Source organism: Parasteatoda tepidariorum, chromosome 5 (assembly GCF_982258835.1).
Source record: "Parasteatoda tepidariorum strain Cologne lab strain chromosome 5, Ptep-v5.0, whole genome shotgun sequence".
Taxonomy (NCBI): domain Eukaryota; kingdom Metazoa; phylum Arthropoda; class Arachnida; order Araneae; family Theridiidae; genus Parasteatoda; species Parasteatoda tepidariorum.
This window is the reverse complement of record NC_141759.1, coordinates 115,291,895-115,315,082: the sequence shown is the minus strand read 5'-3', so window position 1 is coordinate 115,315,082 and position 23,188 is coordinate 115,291,895. Positions and strand designations below refer to the sequence as shown.

General features: G+C 29.0%; 1 protein-coding gene across 24 annotated transcripts in view; it reads right to left on the bottom strand.

The window, feature by feature from the left end:
* LOC147810038 (uncharacterized) overlaps positions 1-23,188 on the bottom strand; it is a 57,251-nt gene that overhangs the window by 20,424 nt on the left and 13,639 nt on the right. For 19 of the 24 annotated variants that reach the window (XR_015434065.1, XR_015434067.1, XR_015434071.1 and 16 more), the window contains 4 exons: positions 20,284-20,345; positions 8,790-8,976; positions 5,880-5,997; positions 3,810-3,898 (listed from right to left, as the gene is read on the bottom strand). Coding sequence is in view for 16 of the 24 variants with exons in the window: in XM_087164858.1 (XP_087020984.1) it covers positions 3,810-3,815 (6 nt within the window). In the remaining 8 variants the exon portion in view is untranslated. Of the gene's footprint in view, positions 1-3,805; positions 3,899-5,879; positions 5,998-8,789; positions 8,977-20,283; positions 20,346-21,115; positions 22,634-23,188 lie in introns of those variants that run through there. The other 5 variants (XR_015434068.1, XM_087164869.1, XM_087164870.1 and 2 more) reach the window with 4 other exon arrangements.

Sequence of the window (23,188 nt, the reverse complement as noted above, 5' to 3'; positions counted from 1 at the left end):
AAACTATTAACACTCAACATACTGCAGCACTGGCCATATTCTCACACTGGTAACCTGTTCTGAGATAAAAGAATTATTTTTGCCATCAGTGGATATTTGATCGCCCAAAAGTTTTTTTTTTAAATTTCTTCGACAAATACGGAGAAATTTGGGAATATAGGAGTAAACAGGAGATAGTCGTAAAATACAGGAGTCTTCTTTACAGGTACACATATAAATAATGACCTTAAAACATATTCCTCCAAAATATAAAGGGTTCCCACTTAAAATTTTTCCCTGACTTGTCCAGACATTTCAAGTAAATTTCAATGAAATCTAGACCATGTTTTATCTATAATAGGGGTGCACAACCAGAGAAATCTGAACGAAATGAAAAAAATTCATTCCAATTTTTTTTTTCCTTTAAAAAAATTTGGAAATTTTACATTTATATATTCAAGTTTTGGATGCACCCAGTCTCAATCAATGTAGTTTTTCGATCGCTTTTTCTCCGATAGTTAGCGCTACGGATTTGCGCATAGTTTTGAGAATCCTAACATTTTTAATACATCATTATTACGATACACAAATTTCGAATTTTCGTTATCACTTTTTGACGTTCTTCATGTAGGCCAATTTCATCGTTAATCCAATGACTTTTAAGTAGTTATTGCTACCCATTTTCACGAAGTTTCTGAAATCGCGATTTTTGAAAATTGTAAACGCTTTATTTGCGCAAACTTCATAGCAAATCTAAATTACTTTTGTTCCTTTTTCGGCAGTTACTGCTTAGCATTAATGCATGGTTTTTAATTTTTCGATGTTTTAACAGGACATTATTACGAATCATGAGTAAAGATTCGCTAATTTAGATTACAATTTTTTGACGTGGTTTATTTGTGCCAGTATTATAGCATGTCATGTTATTTTTCAATCGTCGTTTTGGAAACTATTGGTACTATTGCTACAAGGTTTTTAAAGTCCCGATATATTTTATGCGCTATAGCGACGTCTTAATTTCGAATCCCGCATTTAAGTACATCACTTTTTGACACGCTTTATTTACGCCGATTTTATTGTAAATATGAAAGGATTTTGATAGTTTTGTTTGGTAGTTTTTACTCTGTGAATTAAGAAAATTCTTATATTTTTAATACTAGTCAGACAACAGGCAAGTTTTGAATCGTGCATTAAAATAATTACTTTTTGCGTGTGCTATTTGCGTTGATTTTAACATAAATATAAGAGGTTTTTCGAAAGTGTTTTTTTCTTCTTTTTTTCCATTATTGTGATTTAGAATATCCTGATATTTTAACACAATATTGCAAATCACACAATTAGTTTGTGTTTATTTATTTATTATTTTTTTTGTAATTCGAAAAGTAATTACGTATCTTATCAAAATCGACACCTTCCTGAAGAGAATAAAAAATAAAAAAAACGAGATGTGTAAATTTACATAAAACACGGTCCCATTTGCAAAAAAATTATTCAAAACATGTGCATATTTTTTCAGCCCCATGAACATGTGGAAGTTTAACAGCACACACTTAAACTATTCTTTTTGCTGTCATGTGATTTAAAAATTACATATTGTGAATCGAATTTAGGCGTTTTAAAAATAATACGTTATGATTCTTCTTGCAATTTAAAAGTCGGACATCATAATTCGTATTTACGCGATCTTAAAATTGCACATCGCATTTCGTTTTAACAATAACGAGATTTAAAAATTATCCATCGCGATTCGTATTCAGTCGTTTCAAAAATCATACGTTATGAGTCTTCTCTCAATTTAAAAACCACATATCACTATTTGCGCTATTTGATAACCATGCATAGCGGTTTTTATTTGCGCAATTTAAAAATCACGCATAAAAATTTGTATTCAAGCTATTTAAAAATAAATAACACATCGCTATTTGTATTCACGAGATTTAAAAATCAGGAAAGGAAGAACACCATTTGTGATAGATTCCAAAACTGATGAAGTTATTTACCCTAAGTTTATTACTGCCTACACCAGCTTCTGTCGAAAGGCAGTTTTCCACAATGAATTTGGCCTGTTAAAAATTACAGAGCAGTCTTCAAACAAAATCATTAAAATTTTTATTTAATAACTCGAAAAAGCTACCATATGATCAAGTAGATAAAATTATCACAATATTTAAAAACTTTGCAAATTACAGGATAACCATTTCAGATCATTTATGATCATATGCTGGGAAATGATTTCTATATCATTAAATTTTAACTTTAAAAATTTAATCAAAATAAGTTTCAAAAAGTAATGTAAATTTTAATTGATTTTAAATATATATGTGTAAATAGTAAGTGTCATTTTAAAAAAGTATTGGTCATAAGGAATTGAAAACAAGTATCTTAATAGTTTTTTTTTTTTTAATAAGTAAAATAATTCCTTCAAAATAAATGTTTTTCTTCTTCTTTTTCTTCCCTCTCTCAGACCCTGCTTCTTATGATTAATTTAAAATAATTGTTTTAAAGTTAAAGTATATTCCCTACTAAATGCTAATTCTTTTTAGCTGAAGGGGTTTTGTTTCAATTTTAATCATTTTTAACCTTTATCTTTCTTTAAATCAAAGCATTTAAATTGAATTTTTTTTATGGACAAAATATTTATTTTTTAAATTTAATTCTGTGAACAAATTTTTTAATGTTAAAATTCATGTTTAAATGGACTTTTGTATTATGTAATATTATAAAAATAAAAATTATTTTTCCAAAATTTTTAATTATTTCAATTTATCTAAAAAACAATTTTTGATAAATTGATTCTGATTCTGTTTTTCCCCCCTAAGTCATCAGTTTTGCAGTTACTCATTTTAAACATTTAAAATTATTCAATTTCATGCAAAATTATTACAAGGTTAACTGACAAAAAGAATTTAATCCCGAGAACAATGATGTTTACATAACAATTACTACCAACAATTGCTGCCAACATGTCTGTCTAAAAATTTTGGCCTGCGGCCATTTTTTGGTCAATCTGCTGAGCATGTGGCCCTTCACTCAAAAAAGGTTGTGCACCCCTAATCTATACCATGTAATTTGTCATTAGAAAACAGAGTTTTTAATTCCCGACTTTCCCGACTATTCCCTGCTTTTTAAAATTAAAATAAAATTCCCTGAGAATTCTGGGTTTTCCTAGACCCGAGGGAATCTTGATATCATAAATCTGTTTTTAGTAGCGAAGCAGAATACGGATAATGATATGCAGAATTATTCAATATTAATACAAATAATGAAACATTTATTATTTACCACTTAGGAGACCAGTGAAGCATTTAAACAAGGCTTCACTCAATTCTCTCTCTATTAAAAAATCGGAAAGGCTACTGTTTTGGGCGTACAATTTAACGTTAAATTTTGTTTCGTTGTGCAAAAACTAAACAATTTAGAAACTTGAAATTATATAGGTGAACTTGTAGGAAAAAATACTATGTGGGCCGCTTTACAGACAGCAGGAATACAACTTCAGAGTTGAAACTAGGAATGTTGAAAAGGCCACGCTTGTTTATGCACAGCGTTTTTTTCTTCCTTTTTTTTTTGAAATTCCAATTTGTTGAAAGTTATTGCACTTTTAAGTGCTTTTTTATCTTCCTTTTTTGCTTTAGGTTACATTTTGCTCTGCTGCACAAAACTCTATAATCTACTGTGACAATGTCACTGCCACGGGGGTATTATTTATACATTTTATCTGAGTTTTTGTTGGTAAGTGTATAAAATTCTTTAAAAGAAAAGATCAATTAATTCAAATAAAATATAATTTTCTTGATTTAAAAAAAAAATAAAAAATTCAGGAAACTCACCCTCATATCTGATATCCTGAGTAGAGACTGATGTCTAGAAGGGATATACAGAACAAAGTTCACGTTAGGTTGGAGAGATTTATCCGAACCTATAAAAGGAAAACACAAAATCCATTATAGTTTGTCTATGGTAAGAACAATGTGTATGTAGGAGCATATTTACAGATTGCTAACACTTTTTGCAATTAAGAAATTATAAACTCCAGTTTTGTGACAAAAGAAAAAAAAATTAAAAACTTCCTTCATTGTCTTATTTTATGAAATTTTGATTCTTACATATTAAAGCATAACTGAATAAAAATCAAAATTATAAGCTATAGGGGAGAGTTGGGTCAATTGTAAAAGGGTACGACTGTAACAGAGCAAAAATTTTGAGTGTCTGGTTCTAGATTTGGTTCCTAGGTGGCGCACAAGGTGTATTTAATAAATCTACATGCACACCCCTGCTGGCAACCATTTTCATGTAATTTTGAAAGAGTCACATCACAAAAGATATTTTCACGCAACGTAAGTGCTTTTTTGGCATTAGAATATTATATTGTAACAAAGTAATTTTGTTTAAACAAATAAAAATTATTAACCAAATATGTAAGTGGACACCTTAATTAACATTTAAAAAAAAGATCAGCTTTGTTAATAAACTAGCATTGTTTTTAACAAATGAAGCTGAAATGGCGTCTTGGGGACGATTGTAACAATAAGTAAAGGGACAATTGTAACAGCTGAAAATAAATAATATTACGTTCACAAACCATTACTTAACTCTTTAAGAACCACCGATAGTTTCTTACATCATTTATATTATGTTGCATGTGCATTATTTTATTTGTCACCTTTCACAGCATAAATTGAAATTTTTAACCCCTTAAAGTTAAAAGTTTAACCCTTTAGGTCTCTGCTCATTATTATTTTTACTCCTAATATATCACTACTATTTTGATCAATAAAAAAATATATCACAACTATGATAATATGTATAATTAACTATGTTTTAGTTGAATTTATGAGCTGTTACAATTGACCCCGTAAGTGGGGATAATTGTAACAAGTGCACGACTGTCAAAAATTGTGGAAAACTAATATAATAACATTTAAAATAATGTATTTACTTTTTTTTCTAGTAGAGGATAGTCTACTTTACTCGTCTGTCAATTAATACTAATATTTTTTTGGATTTTTTGTTAGGTAAAAATAGTTAAGTAAAAAATGTTACAACTGACCCCACTCTCCCCTATCATTATCAGAAATTAAAACGCTGTATCTATATTAGTAATATAAGTTTATAACAATATTGCTAATATAGATATAGATTCTTTGCACAGATTTGGATAAGTGAGTATTAAAAAAATAAAAATCTCTGACTTCGGGAAAACAATGTAAAAATTTTTAAAATTACTTTCTTATTGTCTGTATGAATTTTGAATTTATGTGACAAGTTATGTTTTGAATTATGAGGAAACCAGAGACGAAACTTATTCTTTTTGCTCGGCAATGCTTTGAAATTGAATGAATACAAGTATCACCATATTTAATTTCTCGAACGTGTGAATACGAATAGGAACATTCACTTTTTAAATTACACAAAAAACTAGATCGTTTTTTTCACAAATTAATAAAAGGGAAAAGTGCCAAAAAATCATTCGCTTATTATATTTATATGCCACAATATATGAAGAAATAGTCGCCTAAATATTAAAAAAGTCACTATTTTTGAAGAAAAAAAAAGACTTTAGACACTTTTTTTGCTTAAAAGAGTCGCCATAGTCACCCAGGAACAAAATAGGTGGCAAGTATAGTTTGTCTATGGTAATAACTCCCCCCCACAAAGTCTGAGGCCATCTGCTGCTATGGAAACAAGAATAGCACATCTGGAACAAGATAGCTTCTCCTCTCTCTAGGGCTAATACAATAGACTGAATAAAAAGATTCCCTTTCTCCCCCCTACCAAAGCCAAAAGCCTGTCTAAGCAGTGACCCCTCACCCCTACTTGGGATAGTAATACCACTGTCACTGACACTGGACTAGATGAATGGCTAGGGGAATTTTCAAGATCAGATAAAAAGATAATACCAAGTTTATCGTCAATGGGGTTGACCAGAGGTGGTTACTGTTCAGACTGAAGAACAAATTCTTTTTCAACATTCATAGGAAGGTGAGCTGAAATAGGGAGGGAAGTCATGAACAAAACCTAAAAAAAAAAAAAAAAAATCCTTTTAATCGGGAATTCAACAACTCAATTTAAGATCCAAAAAGCAGTTTCTTGAATTTTCAATGTGTTTTCAAAATTATTAATAAAAAATTCTTATATACCACTCCCAGGCAAGGTGTAGAACAGAATGGATTAATCTAGAGTTTAAACCGTCTTGTCCAAAATCCTTTTATTAAAATTATGTCACAATTTAAAAAAAAAAATATTCTGATAAATAAAAAGTTAATTTTTGAATATGAAACGAAATGAAGACAAGTTTTTGTTTTATTTAAAAAGTTTATTATTATTTTTAACATTGCATAATTTATCCTTATACAAAAACATAATTTATCTGTATTAAAAGCATATTTATTCATATTCAAAGGATAAGGTATTCAATTTTGTTGTTCAATGAATTGTGGAGCTTCAAAACTTAAATTTTTTTCAGATTATATTATTTTTCTTTTATAAGTTAAAGCATATTGTATAAAAAACATTAAATATTTATTAATATGTGTAACTATTATGTGCACAATGGTTACACCTATAGAATTTTTACCAAAGTTTTTGGACACTTTAAGAGTTTAAGACAGTAAAACCCATGTATTCTGTCCAAAATCTTAATCCTGTTGTTCTCAGGGTGTGAAAATATGAGGCAGAGACTTAGAATAAAATATGCAAACATGAAGCTACAGACCGATACATCCGAGCAATACAAAAATCTAGATAGGTCTCCAAAAAATTTAAACTTTAAATACGTAGTAGATCAAAGAATCCAACTCAATTAAAGATCTTTTTACTTTCTTTTAAGTCATAGTTACTAAATATTTATGTCATTCACTACTATATCAGATGAAGAAATGTAACGACAATTTAGCTGCTTTAATGAAAGACAGTTAAATTTTTAAGTTTTTCAAATGTGACATGGTTACAAAAATGATGCTCTGTTTTTTTTTTTTTTTTTTTTTTTTTTAAAACGAAAATAACACTATGTCGAAATAAATATTACTCAATCTTGGAAATTAAACTAAAGGAAAATGTTATTTGAAAAAGTAATCATTTTTTGAAGTAGCAAAATAATAAAAATTAAGAAGCTTATAATTATACGGATTATTACAATTGCTAATAAAGTATAAAAATTTTGGTTAATTTGCGAGTCATTAAATGAAACATTAGTGATTATAAAATAGTATTAATTGCTCTATAAGTTACGAAATCAGACATAAAAGTATCCTTTTTTTCGTTGAATTTCTAAAACTCACATTTTGGATTAGGAATAATCTGGGAAATATAAATTCAAAAGTTTAAGCAGGAAAGCTAAAAAAAAGTGTGAACCCCTTAATTCATTAACGCCCAAATTTTCTCTACTTAATATATTTGAATGAATCTTTCAAATCTTATTTATTTCGTCCGAATAAGAGTTTAAAACTTAAAATGTAAGCATAATTTGAATTAATTTTAAAATTTTTGCATTGAGCTCTTGAAGAAAATTACAAAAATTTAAAAAAACACCTAAAAGGAGAAAAAAAGTTCCTAAAATAACGGATATATTGTTTAAAATATGTCTGATATTTCCTAGCAAATCAAATAAAATTCATAGCAAATCAAATAATTCAAAGCAAATCAAATAATTCAGGTGTATTTAGTTTATTCTAAAAATAATTGACTTTAAATTAAAAATATTAACTTCCTGGCTTTTTCATTTTCCAGTTTATTTTTCATCTGAGTATACTAGGACAGTCACCAAAATTAAAAAGCAAGTCTCTCAGAGAGACATAAGTAAGCTTTTCTTCTGTTATCTGTTCAATATTAGATGGCTAAATATATGGCTCATCATTAATTTGGAAGCATTTGAGTTGCAACAACGTCCTCAAGAATATTCATAGAAAAGATCGGTATAATTAATGTTATTGTGATGTCATAATTAATGTCATGAAATTACTAAAATATTTGTTGTGAACTTCGTTAAAAAATTTTTTCCCTCTAACTCTGAAATGTAAACTAATTATAATAAAAGACTAAGAAATAGAAGTTCTATCACTTTTTCTTTTTTATTTGTAGTGACAAGTAGTTCTGGTATGATAACAACAAAAGAAAAGGAACAATTCCGGCACTGCTGAAATAGAACACATGAAGAGAAAGGTATTTTGTTGCCGTTGAACATAAAAAATTTGAAAATGGTTTTTCCTACCTTCCAAAAATACATAAACTTATAAATACAGATTTTAGATAAATGATAAATAGGTTTAAGAAGCATTAAATTTTACTCAAAAATGATAACTAGTTGCATATTAGATAAAAAAATTTTTTTGTTTAAATCAGTGACATTTAAAAAAAAAATCCAAGTGGCTTAAATTATGATTTTTCCTCTTTTAATACCTATTCATTTTAAATAATTCCTTGTTAACAATGCTGGATATTTCTGATCTGTACTGAAATAAATACAATAATGTTATTTTTTTAACATATTAAACTGGCACATTCATATATTTTAAATAGGCGCTAAGAAAAGATGTTGGTGCATGCAAAAGTCTAATTCAGACATGTATTCTTTAATCCAACATGCTAAGCAAGACATGTATTATGAAAAAATGTTGAAATTTTTTAAGCACTGGGAGATTCTGAATAACACACAAAAATAATGGGTTAGCGTTATTTTGAAAAAAATATCTATAAATGTATGCATATAGACATAAATTTATTAAAGAAAATTATTTAGAGTCAGATAATAATAAGAAGAACAAACAGGTATGAAAGTTACAACAATAAATTTAACATGTTATGCAACATACCGAACTGGTTCCAAGAGTTCTTTAGCAGTTACACTATCTCCCTGCTTTAACTTGATCAATGCCAATTCAGTCATAGTGAAAGGTATCAAATACACATCATCTTTAACCCACTTTTCAAACTTACAAAAACAAGTGCTGCCTAATTCTACAGACTGTGAAACATCTTCATTCTATTGCCATTAAATATCTGTAAAATAAAGTTTCAGGGATTGTTAAGCTACTTAATTTTATTTTAATAATTACAAAGATGATAAATATGTACAATGCACAAAAAAATAAATGGACCACCTTGAATAACTTTTTATCTAATGATTAGTTCAAGAACATAGACTTAAGGGTTTGGGGGGGGACATTAAATATTGCTAACGATTTGGTGCAGACGGCATTTAAAATTACGAAATCAGACACAAAAACGAACCGTCTCTGAATAAACTTTTTGAAAGATTTGAATTTCTGATACTTAAAATATAGGAGTGGCAGCAGCCTAGGAAATATGGTCTCAATAGTTTAGATCCTTTAAGTGTTAATTTTACTTTTAGTGTATTTCGCCATATATTGAAAAAAATTTAAGCATATTGAAGAATTTTACTTATAATTAATTATTAACTTAATTTTGCCAAAAATAATTCCATGCAAAAATTATTTTTAGTGACTACTTACTATTTTTTATTATTTTACTTAGTAGTAGAAAAATTTGAATTGCATGGTATACAATTTTAACATTATTTTGAAGACTGTATTTTTGCCTGGAAAAATAAAAAGTTTGAGCAAAATTGGTCAAATAATTTCTAGAGAAATTAAATTTAAAAAATACATCTTTTTCAAAATTAGATTTTTCAGAAACTATTCAAACGATTTCGCTAAAATTTTGCATTTAGAAATTTACAACTGCATTCTTTAAAAATGATCTAAAAACTTAAATACCTTACAATCCAATACTTTTTGGATTATTACTATTATACAAAAGTAATGTATGTATACTAAAAGTTTTATTTTGCATGGAACCTTCATAAAAAAAATTTATAATTATAAGTAAAAACTTTTTAATTTGCTTAAAAAGTTCTCAGACTGATGGTGAAATAGGCAAAAGGTAAAATTAACATTAAGGGGTTTAAACTGAGGAAGGGTCTCTTGACCAGCCTATAGAGACTATATTTTCCAGAATACCGTTAGATCCTATATTCTGGGGATCTGAAATTCGAAACCATCAACAAAAAAAGTATGTTTATACAGAGAAAATACATTTATGTGTGTGACTTAAAATATCGTCTGCATTAATTAATCAGCATATTTTAGGTCACCCCCTTGAACCATTAGGATTGAGTCCCAAAAGGTGAAGATCCGATCATTAAATCAAAATCTATTCAGAGTGGTCCTTTTTACTTTGTGCACTATACATAAGGTATAAAAGATCAAAAGTCATTTGACAATTAGTGTTAAACTCACAAAGCAAAAGCACCAACAAAAAAAAAATAGATCACGATTCTTTTGATTTTTATTAAGCCCAACCAAAATCTTTTTTCAATAAACAAACTAGAGGCTGAGCCTATCTCATCTCTATTTCCAATATATGAATTTTAACCAATAGAATATAATTATGAGAGTGATATGAAGTTTTGTTTTGCACTGACAAACACTTTTGATTTCAAGTGTGTCAATTGAACTATATATAGCGCCTACTTTAGATTTCATACAGAAGGTAAGTAAATACAATATGAAATTTAATGACCAATATTATAATATGGGATTTATATATAGTATTATTACTTGATTTATTTTTCTGGTTTCTAATGTACAGTACACATAAGATTTAGACATTTCTTCTTTTACAAAATTAAAACAACGGTTTGCATATCTCCATATAATATTTCTATTTTGTGTGTATTAGTACACCTGAATTTCTATCTTAAATCTCAATCTCTATCTTTGAAATGCAAAAATTAATAAATAAAGTAAAATAAAATAATTTTTAAATATCCTTTTTTTGTACAATTCTAAAAGAAAATTTAAAAAAAAAAAAAAACACTATTTCAAGAGAACTTTAATGTTTCCTCAACTGGAACTGCTATTAAATCCTTCCCTACTCATACCCCACAAAGGCTTCTTCCTTTTGCTGACTGATGGAAAAATTCTTAGTTTCCAATGTCAAAATAGAGCAAAGCATGGGAAGAAGAGGAGATGGAACAAGGTTTCTCATGAAGGATTTATTCAAGCTCACTTTTGAAGGTTGGAATCAGCTCAAGAAAACCGAAGCCAGATATAAATATGATTACTTAGAGCCTGGGATATATGTCAGATGAAGGTTTAAAAAGAAATTAGTATCAAATTTCTTCATCTATTCTTTTTGCATTGTAAATATTTTAATTTTTAAAGTTCAAATAAATATCAATGTGCAAATAAGTTTATATAATTATTTCTATGTCATTGTTCTAAGAACAATTTATGGAGTTATTCTAAAAACATTCTCAACAATTGTTATTCTAAAAACAATTTATGGAGTTATTAATGTACCCTTCCTATAAATGGAGAACCCTTGTAAGCAGACAATTTTTTCCCTTTGGACAATTTTGTCCCAAGAGTGTCCACTTAACCAAGATTTCCTTATATATCATAAATTAACTATACCTTGAAAAATTGAACAATTGCCAGAAGACAAGTTAACTCCTGGACCAAACATAGGTACAAATATGCCTTCATAGAAGACATTTTAAATGAAATTTGTGTTATATAGAAAGGAATCCACAAAAAAACTCTTAAGCTTAGCTCGAGGGCAACTCTAATTCATAATTTGTCTATCACTGAAAATATTTTAAACCAGTAATGTGAACAGCTTTGAACCAGTCATTACCGGGACTAGGATTTGCCAATGGTTTTCCTCTCATTGTCATTTTCTTATTTTTTGTCACTTTACGATATTTAATATTTTTGAGTTTACTAAAAAATTACTGCATGCCAAAAACTTTTTACAATATAAAGTAAAAGTGGTTATTTTTAATAAAAAAAGAATTTAGAGGAATATAATTTTATATAAATTAATTTATATAAAATTAAGATTGAGACAAGGTACTGACTAGTACTTAGTTTTTTTAGCTGGATTACTAAGGAATGATTTGCTTTTGTTTTGAGAAGTAATAATTTTTACCATTCAACAGAGATTATTTTCTGCAAGTGTCTGAAATTAAGAAATAATAAATTTCTTTAAATGTTTCATACAATTTTTATAAATTAAAAGCAACTTTATCAAAGAAAAAGTGTTAATATTAAAAAAATTCCAAAATTTCAAATATTGCCTGGTATACAGTTTTTTTTTTATATGATAAAATCAGGGTTGGGTTTTTGACGTCAAAAAGTGGTTTTTGACATGACAAGGGTATAATACTGGTTTAAACTGTCAAAAACCCGTCGAAAACGTCAAAAAACTGAAGTTTGCCAAGAAAATATATAAACTTCAAAACTACCAACAGTTGCCATGCATTACATTGAAATTTAATTATACTATAGGTAATCAGCAGGTTATAAAATATTTTTTAATTAAATTTAAGGTAAAATAACAGATTTAAAATCTCAGAAATTTATATTCAAATGCATGTGCAGAAAAATTTTGCACAAAAATTGTTTAAATATTTATATTTTGAAGAAAAAAAAAATTTTTTTTTTGATATTTAAGAAAATTAAAAGTTTATTACCATGCATTTTTGACATATAAGGAACATATAACTAATATTTATATTTATAAGGAGCTTACAAGTTATGTTGTATAAATACAAACTTGATACAAGTATATAAAAAAAATTCTTAATGTTAGACCGAATATCCTTATTATCCTGTATGTTAAATTGAATTTAAAAGTAGTTATATTTATGAATAATGATAAATATAATTCATATTGTTTATTATATTTATTTATAATTATTACACTTATCATTTTAAAACAATTTTTATCTCTTAATTTTTTTTTCTCCACTTGTATTAAGAATACAAATAATGTATATCTTGAAAGCAAGAAGTAATTATTCAACAGCTGAATATTTAGATATTCAACAAAACTATATAGTATTCAGCAAAATGAAATTTACAAGTATTTGGATAAGCTAAATTTTCAGCATAGTAAATGAATAGGCTAAATATACTGTAAATCGACACTAACTACTCTGTGTATTTAACAGAAAGCACTTAAATTTGTATTGTCTTATGTTAACTATGAATTTAAAAAAATTGAAGATTTAAAATTCAGAATTACTGATTTTTCTGAAAAACTAACAACCAATCACAAAAGTCAAACTAAACAGAAGAACATTACAGTCACTGATCCATGAAATATTTAAACAAATTATAATGGAAATTTTTTAATTATCCTAATTTAATACATAACTAGGGGGCTCCGCCCCCTGCTCGCTACGCTCGCCAACCCCCAGAACTGCTTCGCAGTTCCATTGCATATTGCTTCGCAATCTTATAAAGACATTTTAACAAATTTAAATTTTAAAATAAAAATGCCAGATATTGAAATCAATTACTTAATGAAATTTATACACTTCTCTGCCCCCCCCCTTCACAATTTGATTATCTTTTCTTCATGTAGCTGAGAAATTTGGAGCTGTAGCAGAGAATATATCTCAATAAGATCACCAAATGTACCATTGCCAATTTTATTTAGAAATTTAATACAATCCCATTAACTTTGCAAGGTTCGCATGTTTTGGGTAAGCGTCATTTTTATGAGGATTTGTTTATTATCATTACGAAAAATAGAATCACCGGAAATTGAATTATGTCAAAAAATAAATGGCAGTGGTGCCCCTGAACTTTTGAAATGTATTCTTTGTATCAAAATTTGTTGTCCACACGTAACACCAGTTAAAACTACGCAAACCAAACTGTTCCGATGAAAATTTTCGACACAATGGCGTTTTCTTTCAATGTGAGTTTGTGAGGAGGTAAGTCACTCACAGAAAGACTATTTAAAAATTCAGAGGGATAAAGCGTTTGCTCGTGATCATTGTCTGTAACCACCAAATCATAACTGATGTATAGTCACTCTCTTCATCGGGCATCAATCTTTTAAAAGTTTGGATTTGATTTCTTCGCAATCTTCATTCATCGGAGGATATATTGCTCGATTTGTTATCAGAAGTTTGAGCAATTTCTGGAATATAACGGTAAATTTCATCAATGATGGCTTTAAGATGACCAGAGGTATCATTGTCAATTTTGTGAAGAAATTCAGTAAATTTATGTTCACTTGGCAAGGCTCAAGTGTTTTGGGTGAGTATCATTTTAATGATTTGAGTCCATTTTGAATAAAATGTGTTATACCTAATTGTTAAATTTAAATGTATGGCTGTTAGCATTACCCGAGAAATACCGCGAGGAGGTCGCCATATCTCATTTCTCATGGGGAGTTTTGATTCTGGAAGGTCCCCTTGCCTACTTCCGATGGGTATTAAACATAAAACAAAATAGTTTTGTTCACAAAAGTTCTTTAAAAACTATATTTTTTGTAAAGACTCTCTGATCATTTTTTAAATGTCCTTGCTCATCTGTATCAGCAATAAAAAACTTTAAGCCATCAAATGATCGGGCTCGACTGGCAGCCACATACAACTGTCCATGTGCAAAAACTGGTTGCGGTAAGTAAATACCAACCTTATTAATTGATTGTCCTTGTGATTTGTTTATTGTCATAGCAAAAGCAAGAATCACCGGAAATTGAATTCTGTTTAAAATAAATGGTAGTAGTGTTCCAGAGCTTCTCAAATTTATTCTTGGAATCAAAATTCGCTGTCCAGATGAAGCACCTGTTAAAATTTCGCAATCTAAACAGTTCCGGTGCAACCTTTTGACGCGCATTTTCATACCATTAATAAGTGCCTTTGAAGTTTTAAGGTTACGTATCAGTAAAACAATGGCATTTTCTTTCAATGTGAGTTTGTGAGGAGGTAAGCCACTCACTGAAAGGCTATTTAAAAATTCAGTGGGATAGAGAGTCTGTCCATGTTCGTTGTCAGTAACCACTGAGTCACAACTGATGTAAGTTCTTTCTTCACCTGGCATCATTCTTAAAACTTGGTGATTAATCTCCTCGCAATCTTCATTCTTCGGAGCCAATATTGCTCGATTTGTTATCTCAGGAGTTTGAACAATTTCCGGAATATTACCGTAAATTTCATCAATGATAGAAGCAGAGCTGATCAGAAAGTTTGGTATCTCAATAAGATCATCAGGGGTACCATTGCCAATTTCCTTAAGAAATTTAATAAATTCACGTTCACTTGGCAAGGCTCGCATGTTTTGAGTTAGCGTCATTTTTATGATTTGAGACCAAAATGGCCAGGATTTCACACAGCTCTCAACTATTCCTGCGCGACCAGAACAAAGATCACCCATTGTTTGAAAAGATTGGACATATGAATTCACTCTGTTCAGATATACACAGACGTGCCAACCTAGCAAAATTAACATTCAGGAGTTTCCCTAACAAGAATTCAGGAGATTTCAGGAGGGGTAAAAAAAGGTGCATGGTATGCAACATTTGGCACTTCTAAGGAATTTTAAGTAAAAAATTTATTAAATATAAGAATGCAAGAAATTTTACACACTAATAGAGCAATAATTGTTTAAAAATATTAAATGGAAATAAAATAATTAAACACAGATTTAGCAACACAAAACTATATTAGGTAGATACTCTTTAAATAAATACCATTTCCTTAATAAAACATTATTCAAAAACCCGACACTGTAATAAAAATACACAAAAACTTTTAAAAAATAAACAAATTGAATAAGTATTTTATTTTAAAAAACCAATTCAATACTAATGTCTGTACAATAAAGAACCAATTATCCGGGATGCTCGGGACCATCGCTATCCCGGATGTCTTCATTTCCCGGTTTCCTGGATCGACAAAAAAGTGTCGTTAATCGATGTTTTATCAAACCCAAATTACAAGGAAAAAATGTAAACACATTTTAAAGTAAGAGAAAAAAGAAAAGCACTCCTAAATCTAAAAAGGAAAAAAATTGTAGAAAAATAAAATTTAAAAGAATAAAAAAATTTGCAAGTTTAGACAAGAAAAACAAGTTTAAAAAATAATTACGATTCCTAAATCAACTAATAAACAAAACCAATGATTAAATAACGCAATATATTTCATGGAGGGGCGAAAATAAAAGGAAAACCTATTAATCTAAATAAAAACAACACTTGAAAATTATCGAACCGAAACGATAGTTAAAAAACGGCACTAGCATAAATATTAAAACCTAGAACAAGGCAAGATCAACGGACTTTAAAAAAAAAAAAAAAAAAAAAAAACTAATGAAAAAATTTGGTAATACAAATAATTTTATTGAGTGCAAAATTTATCATGAAAAAGAAAAAAAAAACGTAGTGGAATCAGAAAAACGAAACTGCAATCTGCTTCATAAAATAATTGTATGCTTAAATTAATAAACAATTCTCCTTTTTTTTATAAAAAAACGCGATTTTTAATTAAAGCAGGTGTGATTCCACATCAAGAAAAACTTGCGAATGATACCGCACTTCCAAAGAATCAGAATTTATTCAAAAGAAAAACATTTTATTTTTATTAATCGATGTCAAATAGATAAATATATTTTTCTCTTTCATCTTCTGTTCACTGATATGCATGTGCAATGCATTTTCCCCACCCCCTCGTAAATCAAACTAGCAAACGAAATCATGCCACTCCTTTGAGTTTAACGACCTAAAAGAGAATAAAGATCTAAAATCTTCAAGGTCGCGGAAGAAATGACGTTTCTCTGGGTAAACGGGGAAAAAAATTCTTCCCTTCCTCACATTTTCCTCTACTCAACTTCAAGGATTAGTCCAGTTTCCGCTTTTTTTTTTCCATATCGTTTTAGTTCAAAATGGCGGGAGAACCGAGCAAATTTTTTTTCCGGATTATCTGGATACAGATAAATGGTTCTCTACTGTATGCATGAAAAAAAGAGTTGCAGACTTAGCTCTCCGCAATTAAGTCTTGCTAAAGTCATTGGTACATGATTTGTTGAAATTGATCCATACTTCCGTTTCGACTTAAGACATCCTTGAATTTTTTTTTTTTTTAAATATACGAAGACTAAACGAATAATTGATATCACGTTGCTAGTTTACGAGCTTGTTGCCAACCGTGGAAAAATACGCATTAAAAACTATAAAAACAGCAAGATACAATATCAATTCCAACTATCGAGAGTACGAGTTTCCCCACTCCTGAACGGACGTCACTCGATAACGACATGTGACGTCATTGCATTCAACTCCACACGAAAGAAGAGGAAGATTTCACCCGCCCCCAGTGTAAGGGGGCGGGTGAAATAGGAGTGTTTTTAGAGGTAACGTTGAAGAGGGGGGGGGGGGAATAAAGCATGTTCAGCTACGCTTCAGGCAGATGGTAGTTTGATAAGAGGGGATGGAATTCAAGCTGAAAGAAAAACTTACCTTCGCACTCGCGGAAAAATTAGGTAATTTTGAGTTTGGCCGTCGATCGCAGTAAAATTCGGGAGTTTTTCAAATCAATTCCGGAGGGCGGGAGAATAATTCAAAATTCGGGAGACTCCCGCAAAATGCGGGAGAGTTGGCACGTCTGTATACAGCTATTTCATGCATAATGTTCGCATCGCATTTGACATTAGCTTGTTCACGCATTCTGTGTTCAACTGCTGTATCTACATCATGAAAGTAATTCTGAGCGTACTTTGGCTGACAGCCTTCACTTGGTATAAGTGAACCAACACGATGGTAAAATGTGTCATGGATTTTAAAATGATACATTCCACCGGTTACACTTTCATCTAAGTGTGTCTCAGAACTTATCATGGCAAATGCAGAATTATAGGAGCGAATATTGTCCAAATAATTTTGGGATCGTTTCTTTGCAGTATGGTTTAAAGATGTTACACCAGTAATCAAATTCTCAAAATATTGTGAATGCGACAATAAAGGAAGATCAACCTTGCCTTTCTGACAGCAAATACCATATTCATTGCTACTTCCTGTCTTCTCTAACATAAAATGCTTAGCATGACAAAAGTTACAAATAAAAGTCATAGATCCAATAGTAAAGGGGTCACAATCGTCATGAACAGTCAATGCAGGTTTGTAAAAATCTCGAATTTGTAGAGGTGGCGATTCCCTTCGGCGAGAAATGCTTTCCCGTTTAGAATTCCGCCATTCATTTCTCTGACGTCTGCCAGAGATATTTCGACGCCTGATAGCAGGCATTTTATTTAGGCAGCAGGCACTAAATAAATAAAAATAGAACTAAATAACTAAGATATCGTTTTAAATCTCAAATCAAAATAATTGTTTGTAGAAAGTTTGTTTTGGTTTGACTATTCGCACGATGCCATTGCCATTCTATTGTAACGAAACAAAAAATTTATCATGAAACTAAAAATTTATCAAAGGAACTAAAGATATTGAATTCTTTTTTTAAGAAATTCAATTCCGTTTTTTTTTATCCACTCTTATTTTTGTTTATCAATCTATTAATTCAGATATGCTTTAAATCAAACGATGCTTACGGAAACAATGCTTATGCGAACCACCCGAAAAATGATTTGCTGAATTCTCATTGGTTGAAACTAAATTATGAATTTTATTAATTAATTAAAGGAAATTTTCATAATTTAAGACCTTATTGCACATCTACATAACAATACCTTTAAAACGACACCTTATTTGTTTAATTCTGTTGCGTAGTTTGGGAGTTTTTAGCGAGACAAAATATTGCTAGCCTATTAATATAATGATTTTAAAAATTCGAACATGCATCACACTACATAATCAAAATGAAAATGATGGAAGTAGAAATTTAATTCAAAATTCAATAGTCTAGTTCATTTGCTCCTCGCAGCATACGGTAGCACATAACTAGTTTTGAACATTTTTCCACCACCAAACAAAGTATGTAGAAAGCAGTTCACTAATCCCCCTCCCCCCAGTTTACTTTAGAAGAGCAAAAAATAGACAAAAATTCCCTGATTGTGAATGTTGCATGTGCCCAACCTGTTTAAAAGATTTTTCTTTAAAAGATGTCTAATGTACAAAACTGCTAATGTTTATCTCTAAAAATGTCTAATTTTTAGTATAATCTATACTATACACTAAATTTGGTTATAAATAAATTTCTTAATAATATCACTGCAGATTTTCAATAACACATGAAAATGAATACATAATATTACAAAAGATGTGAGTTTTCAAAACTACAAGATTTTGGTTACTATTTAAAATATAAGTGTTTCTTCAAAATTTAAAATTTATTTTTTCTAGAACATATTTAGAAACACTATCCTTTATAAAAATATATAAATTTTATGCATTAATTAAATTTCACATATGAATATAGGTTTTTGACATTTTTGACAGTGAGGTTTTTGACGTGACGGTTTAAACCATGGATTAAACTGTCAAAAACTGTCACATGTCAAAAACCTGCCAACCCTGGATAAAATCAAAAATTAAAATGAAATTATTTTTTACTAATAATGGAAAATGTGGAATAAAATAATTTAAAAAAAAAAGGATACTTATTATTTTTATTTTACCAAAAATAAACATTTTCAAAGCGTGTAGTTAAAAAAAAAATTTATAAAATAAAATTTGTAACAATTAGATAAAATAGGTATTATTTTCATTTTAAACCAACATACTAGTTTTGGCTCATAAAATTAATTAATAACTAAATTAATTAGTTTTGAAACTCACTAATTTCCATTTCACACATTTATAAAGTTTATCTTAATCTCATATTATCCAAGATGGTAAAAATTAATACTGTGGTAGATTTATAGCTTAATTTATTTTCAATTAGTATGTCTTCTGTTTTAAATCACTAGAGAAATGGAAAAAATTAGAAATTTTCTCCCCTGCACAAAACTCCTCAGTGATCCAGTAGTTGAAAACAAGAATTTCATTTTTTTCCCATCAAATATTTAAAGATGAATTTTAAATTTTTATATCCTTGTCAGCCTACTGTTTCTGAATTTCTTATTCGCCTCTGTGGATAATTTTATTCTTAATAAACAAAATCAACATATTTTAATAGAGCACACCTTGAAGTTACAGTTTCCAGTACAAGGACAGAAATATGGTGTATCTGCTTTTCAAGAGAATAGTTAGACAATTAGTAGATTAATTTTCTTGTTATGACAGGAATTCTGCAGAGTGATTATCTTGAAATATCTCAATTTATTTATCAAAAAACCATTTGAAATGTTAGAATTATTATATCAAATAATTATGTTCTTACTCTCCCTTTAAAGTCATTAATTTTGAATGAAATAAGCAATAGTAAAATACATTTTGACATACAAATTAAATTATATATAATTTGTAAACTGATATAACTCTTAAAGAAAACACAAAGGTTTTAAAGAATTTAAAATTAAAAGAAAGCATCTTCAATTAATAAAATTAAGAAATTTTGCACAGATTAAAATAAAATATATGAGTAGTACGCACTTGACTTTCACTGCCAGTCGAACATGATGAATATCTCCTTCAATTTTCAAAACGTCTTTAAACTGTAAAAGAAAAAATTATTTTAATTATTTAAAGGTTTCACAAATTTTGGGGGAATATTTCTTTCTTAATACTATTTCTTTTGCTAATTACATGAAAAAAACTTTCGAACGCAAAGAAGACTACAGATTAAATCTTAAATAATTAATAAATGAATTAATTAAATAAAAAGTTTACTTTAATTTGAATATGATTTTAAACCAATCAGTTGGAAACAAAAGTTTCAAAAGAGTTCTATTTGTTATTATCGAAAAATGTACCTTACATTCTGGCACTGAAAAAATTTGCTATTTTTAACTCTGTCTTATGCGTGAAAATTCAATCATTAGATCAAAAGTTATTAATGCATTAGCTTTGTGCATTCATTAGAAACCAGATAAAATACATTAAAAAAAATTGCTTATTTAAAAGAAATGCCAGATTCAGCTGCAATCATGACAAAGTCAAAATCTACGCTGTTAAAAATTTGGAGAACTTTACAGATTTGGTTATTAATCTCTGGAACTTAGTGAACTGGTAAATTTTAATGAAATTCGTTTTGGATAAGTTGATATAATACAGTCAAACCCCGCTATAGTGAACTCCCGGATATAGTGAATGAAATATTCGGCTCCGTGCCCTGCTATACCCGTATAATGTTATTTTTTGTGGATATAGTGAACCAAAAAAGTGATTGTTGGATAAAATGAACTTTTTCTGTCTTCCGACTGATTTTTTTCTTCATTTTTTTGTAATAATTTTAAAATTTCTACTTCAAAATAAATACATATACCGATTTTTAAAGCCATCTGTTGAGGGGAAGGTAGCGGTAAGCATTTTTTTCTTGTTTGCTTCCTTTATCTTACTTTCCCATCCCTAAACAAATCAAGTAGATGTTTCCTACCCAGGCAGATGATGCACCTGTAAGGTGTCAGTGGGATCAATATGCATTTTCTGTCAGAGGGAAAGAGTCAAAGGGTTGGACACTAATATGTGTTGATAAGGCCCTCATTTCAACTCCATTTTGCTCTCAGTTCAGTTAAAAAAAGCTTGCAAACAAGTGTCTCAAATTTAACTATGGCGAACAGTAAACGTAAAATGTTCTTCATTGATTATAAAATGGGCATAATCAGGATGTAATCAAGCTGATATTTGCAGGGAATATAAACTATCCAAATCTACACTTTGTAACATATGGAAAAATAGGCAATTAACAATTTCTGCTCATGAAAAAGAATTAAATGGCAGAAAAAAGTTGAGAAAAGCAGATCCCAAGGATGCTGAAAAAGCATTACTAAAGTGGTTCAGCATTCAAAGAAGCCGCAATCTTCCAGTATCTGGACAAATGTCGAGGAATTTGCTGAGCGATTTTATTAGACTGCTTTTATGTGCTCGAATGGCCAATTCCAAGATCTGAGTGGCCAATTCATCTGGCGTATATCTTCAATTTCGAGAAAATTGTGAGAGCAAACAGCTCTAAGTGAGTGTCTATTGTTGATCAAAGCAATCATAGAGTTTTAGATTTTACTCATATGCTGCACACTAGGTAATTTGCCTCTCTAAAGAACATAGAAAGATTTATAATTACTTAGTATAATGCCTGCCAAGATTATCAAACTTCCTCTGCTATAGCAGTTGATTTTTTTTAGTTGGTAGGTAGATAGTGAGTGCCTGGTTTGAATAATTCATAATTATATAAGAAAAGAACCAGGAATTTGATGCCTTAAAGTTCAATGTTAACCTTTACAGAATGTAATCGGGTGGCGATTTCATTTTAATGGAACTTGGGCAGCCATCAAGCTTACCCAGTTTAAACTTTAAAAAGAGGGGATATTTGTTGAATCAATTTTCCAGCCAGATATAAACTTAATAGTGTATTAAAATCTGGTCTGTTATAATGGAGATAGGCTACCAAATATGAAAATTCTCTTATTTTTGAACACTAGTGCATTTATCTTAAAATTTAAAGAAATGATTAAAGCAATTAACCTTTTAAAATTGACTAAAATGTAAACAAATATCATTTATCTAGCTTGAAAAATTTAGTTAAAAAGAAATTATTTAATGCCTCAAATCATAGTAATCATATTTTCAAGCAAACCTGTGATCCTCTTTGCAACTTTAGTGTTCTTTCCTTTGCTTTAAAAACTAATGAAATGGTACAAAAAAATTACAAAAACAAATTATAATGTGAGCACTACATGAATTTAAAATGAATGTTTCAAAGACATCATGCAAAGAGAAAAACTTACCCCACAAGTAATTTCAGATTTCAAACTAAGAATATCTAAGGTTTCTAAATTAAACTTAATCTTCCTAATTGTTTAAGATTTTAGAATCTAACAAATAGAAAGCTAAAAATATAAACAAAGAATTCCAATTGAAAGAATAAACTCTAAATGGTGGTAAATTTATGGAGAGATATATTAAAGAGACAAGAATTTTTTTAATTAAAAGAAAAAATTTTTCTTAACAACAAAAGTAATAAAAAAATTGTAAACATTTAAAAACATATTTAATAACAAATATTTTTTTTAATTGTGTTTTACCAAAAGATTATAGAGATATTTATGTTAAAAGATAATGGTAAGAACATATTGCTTTTATAATTAGATGAGGTTTATTTCTTAGTGTGATTAGTTTTCAAATTAAATAGTTGTTTAGCAAAATAGCTGTAATGTTAATCAGGATTTTTTTTTATTCTTATTTATTATTAACTCAAATAAGAATTTAAAAATTCAGAAAGAAATAAGGTCAAGTACTTATTCTGCAACTTTGCAATAAATCTTTAGAATAATAGAAAAAGTGGGTTGGTAGATACATGAGCATTGATGAAACATATTATGTTGAAAAAATTTCATAGTAC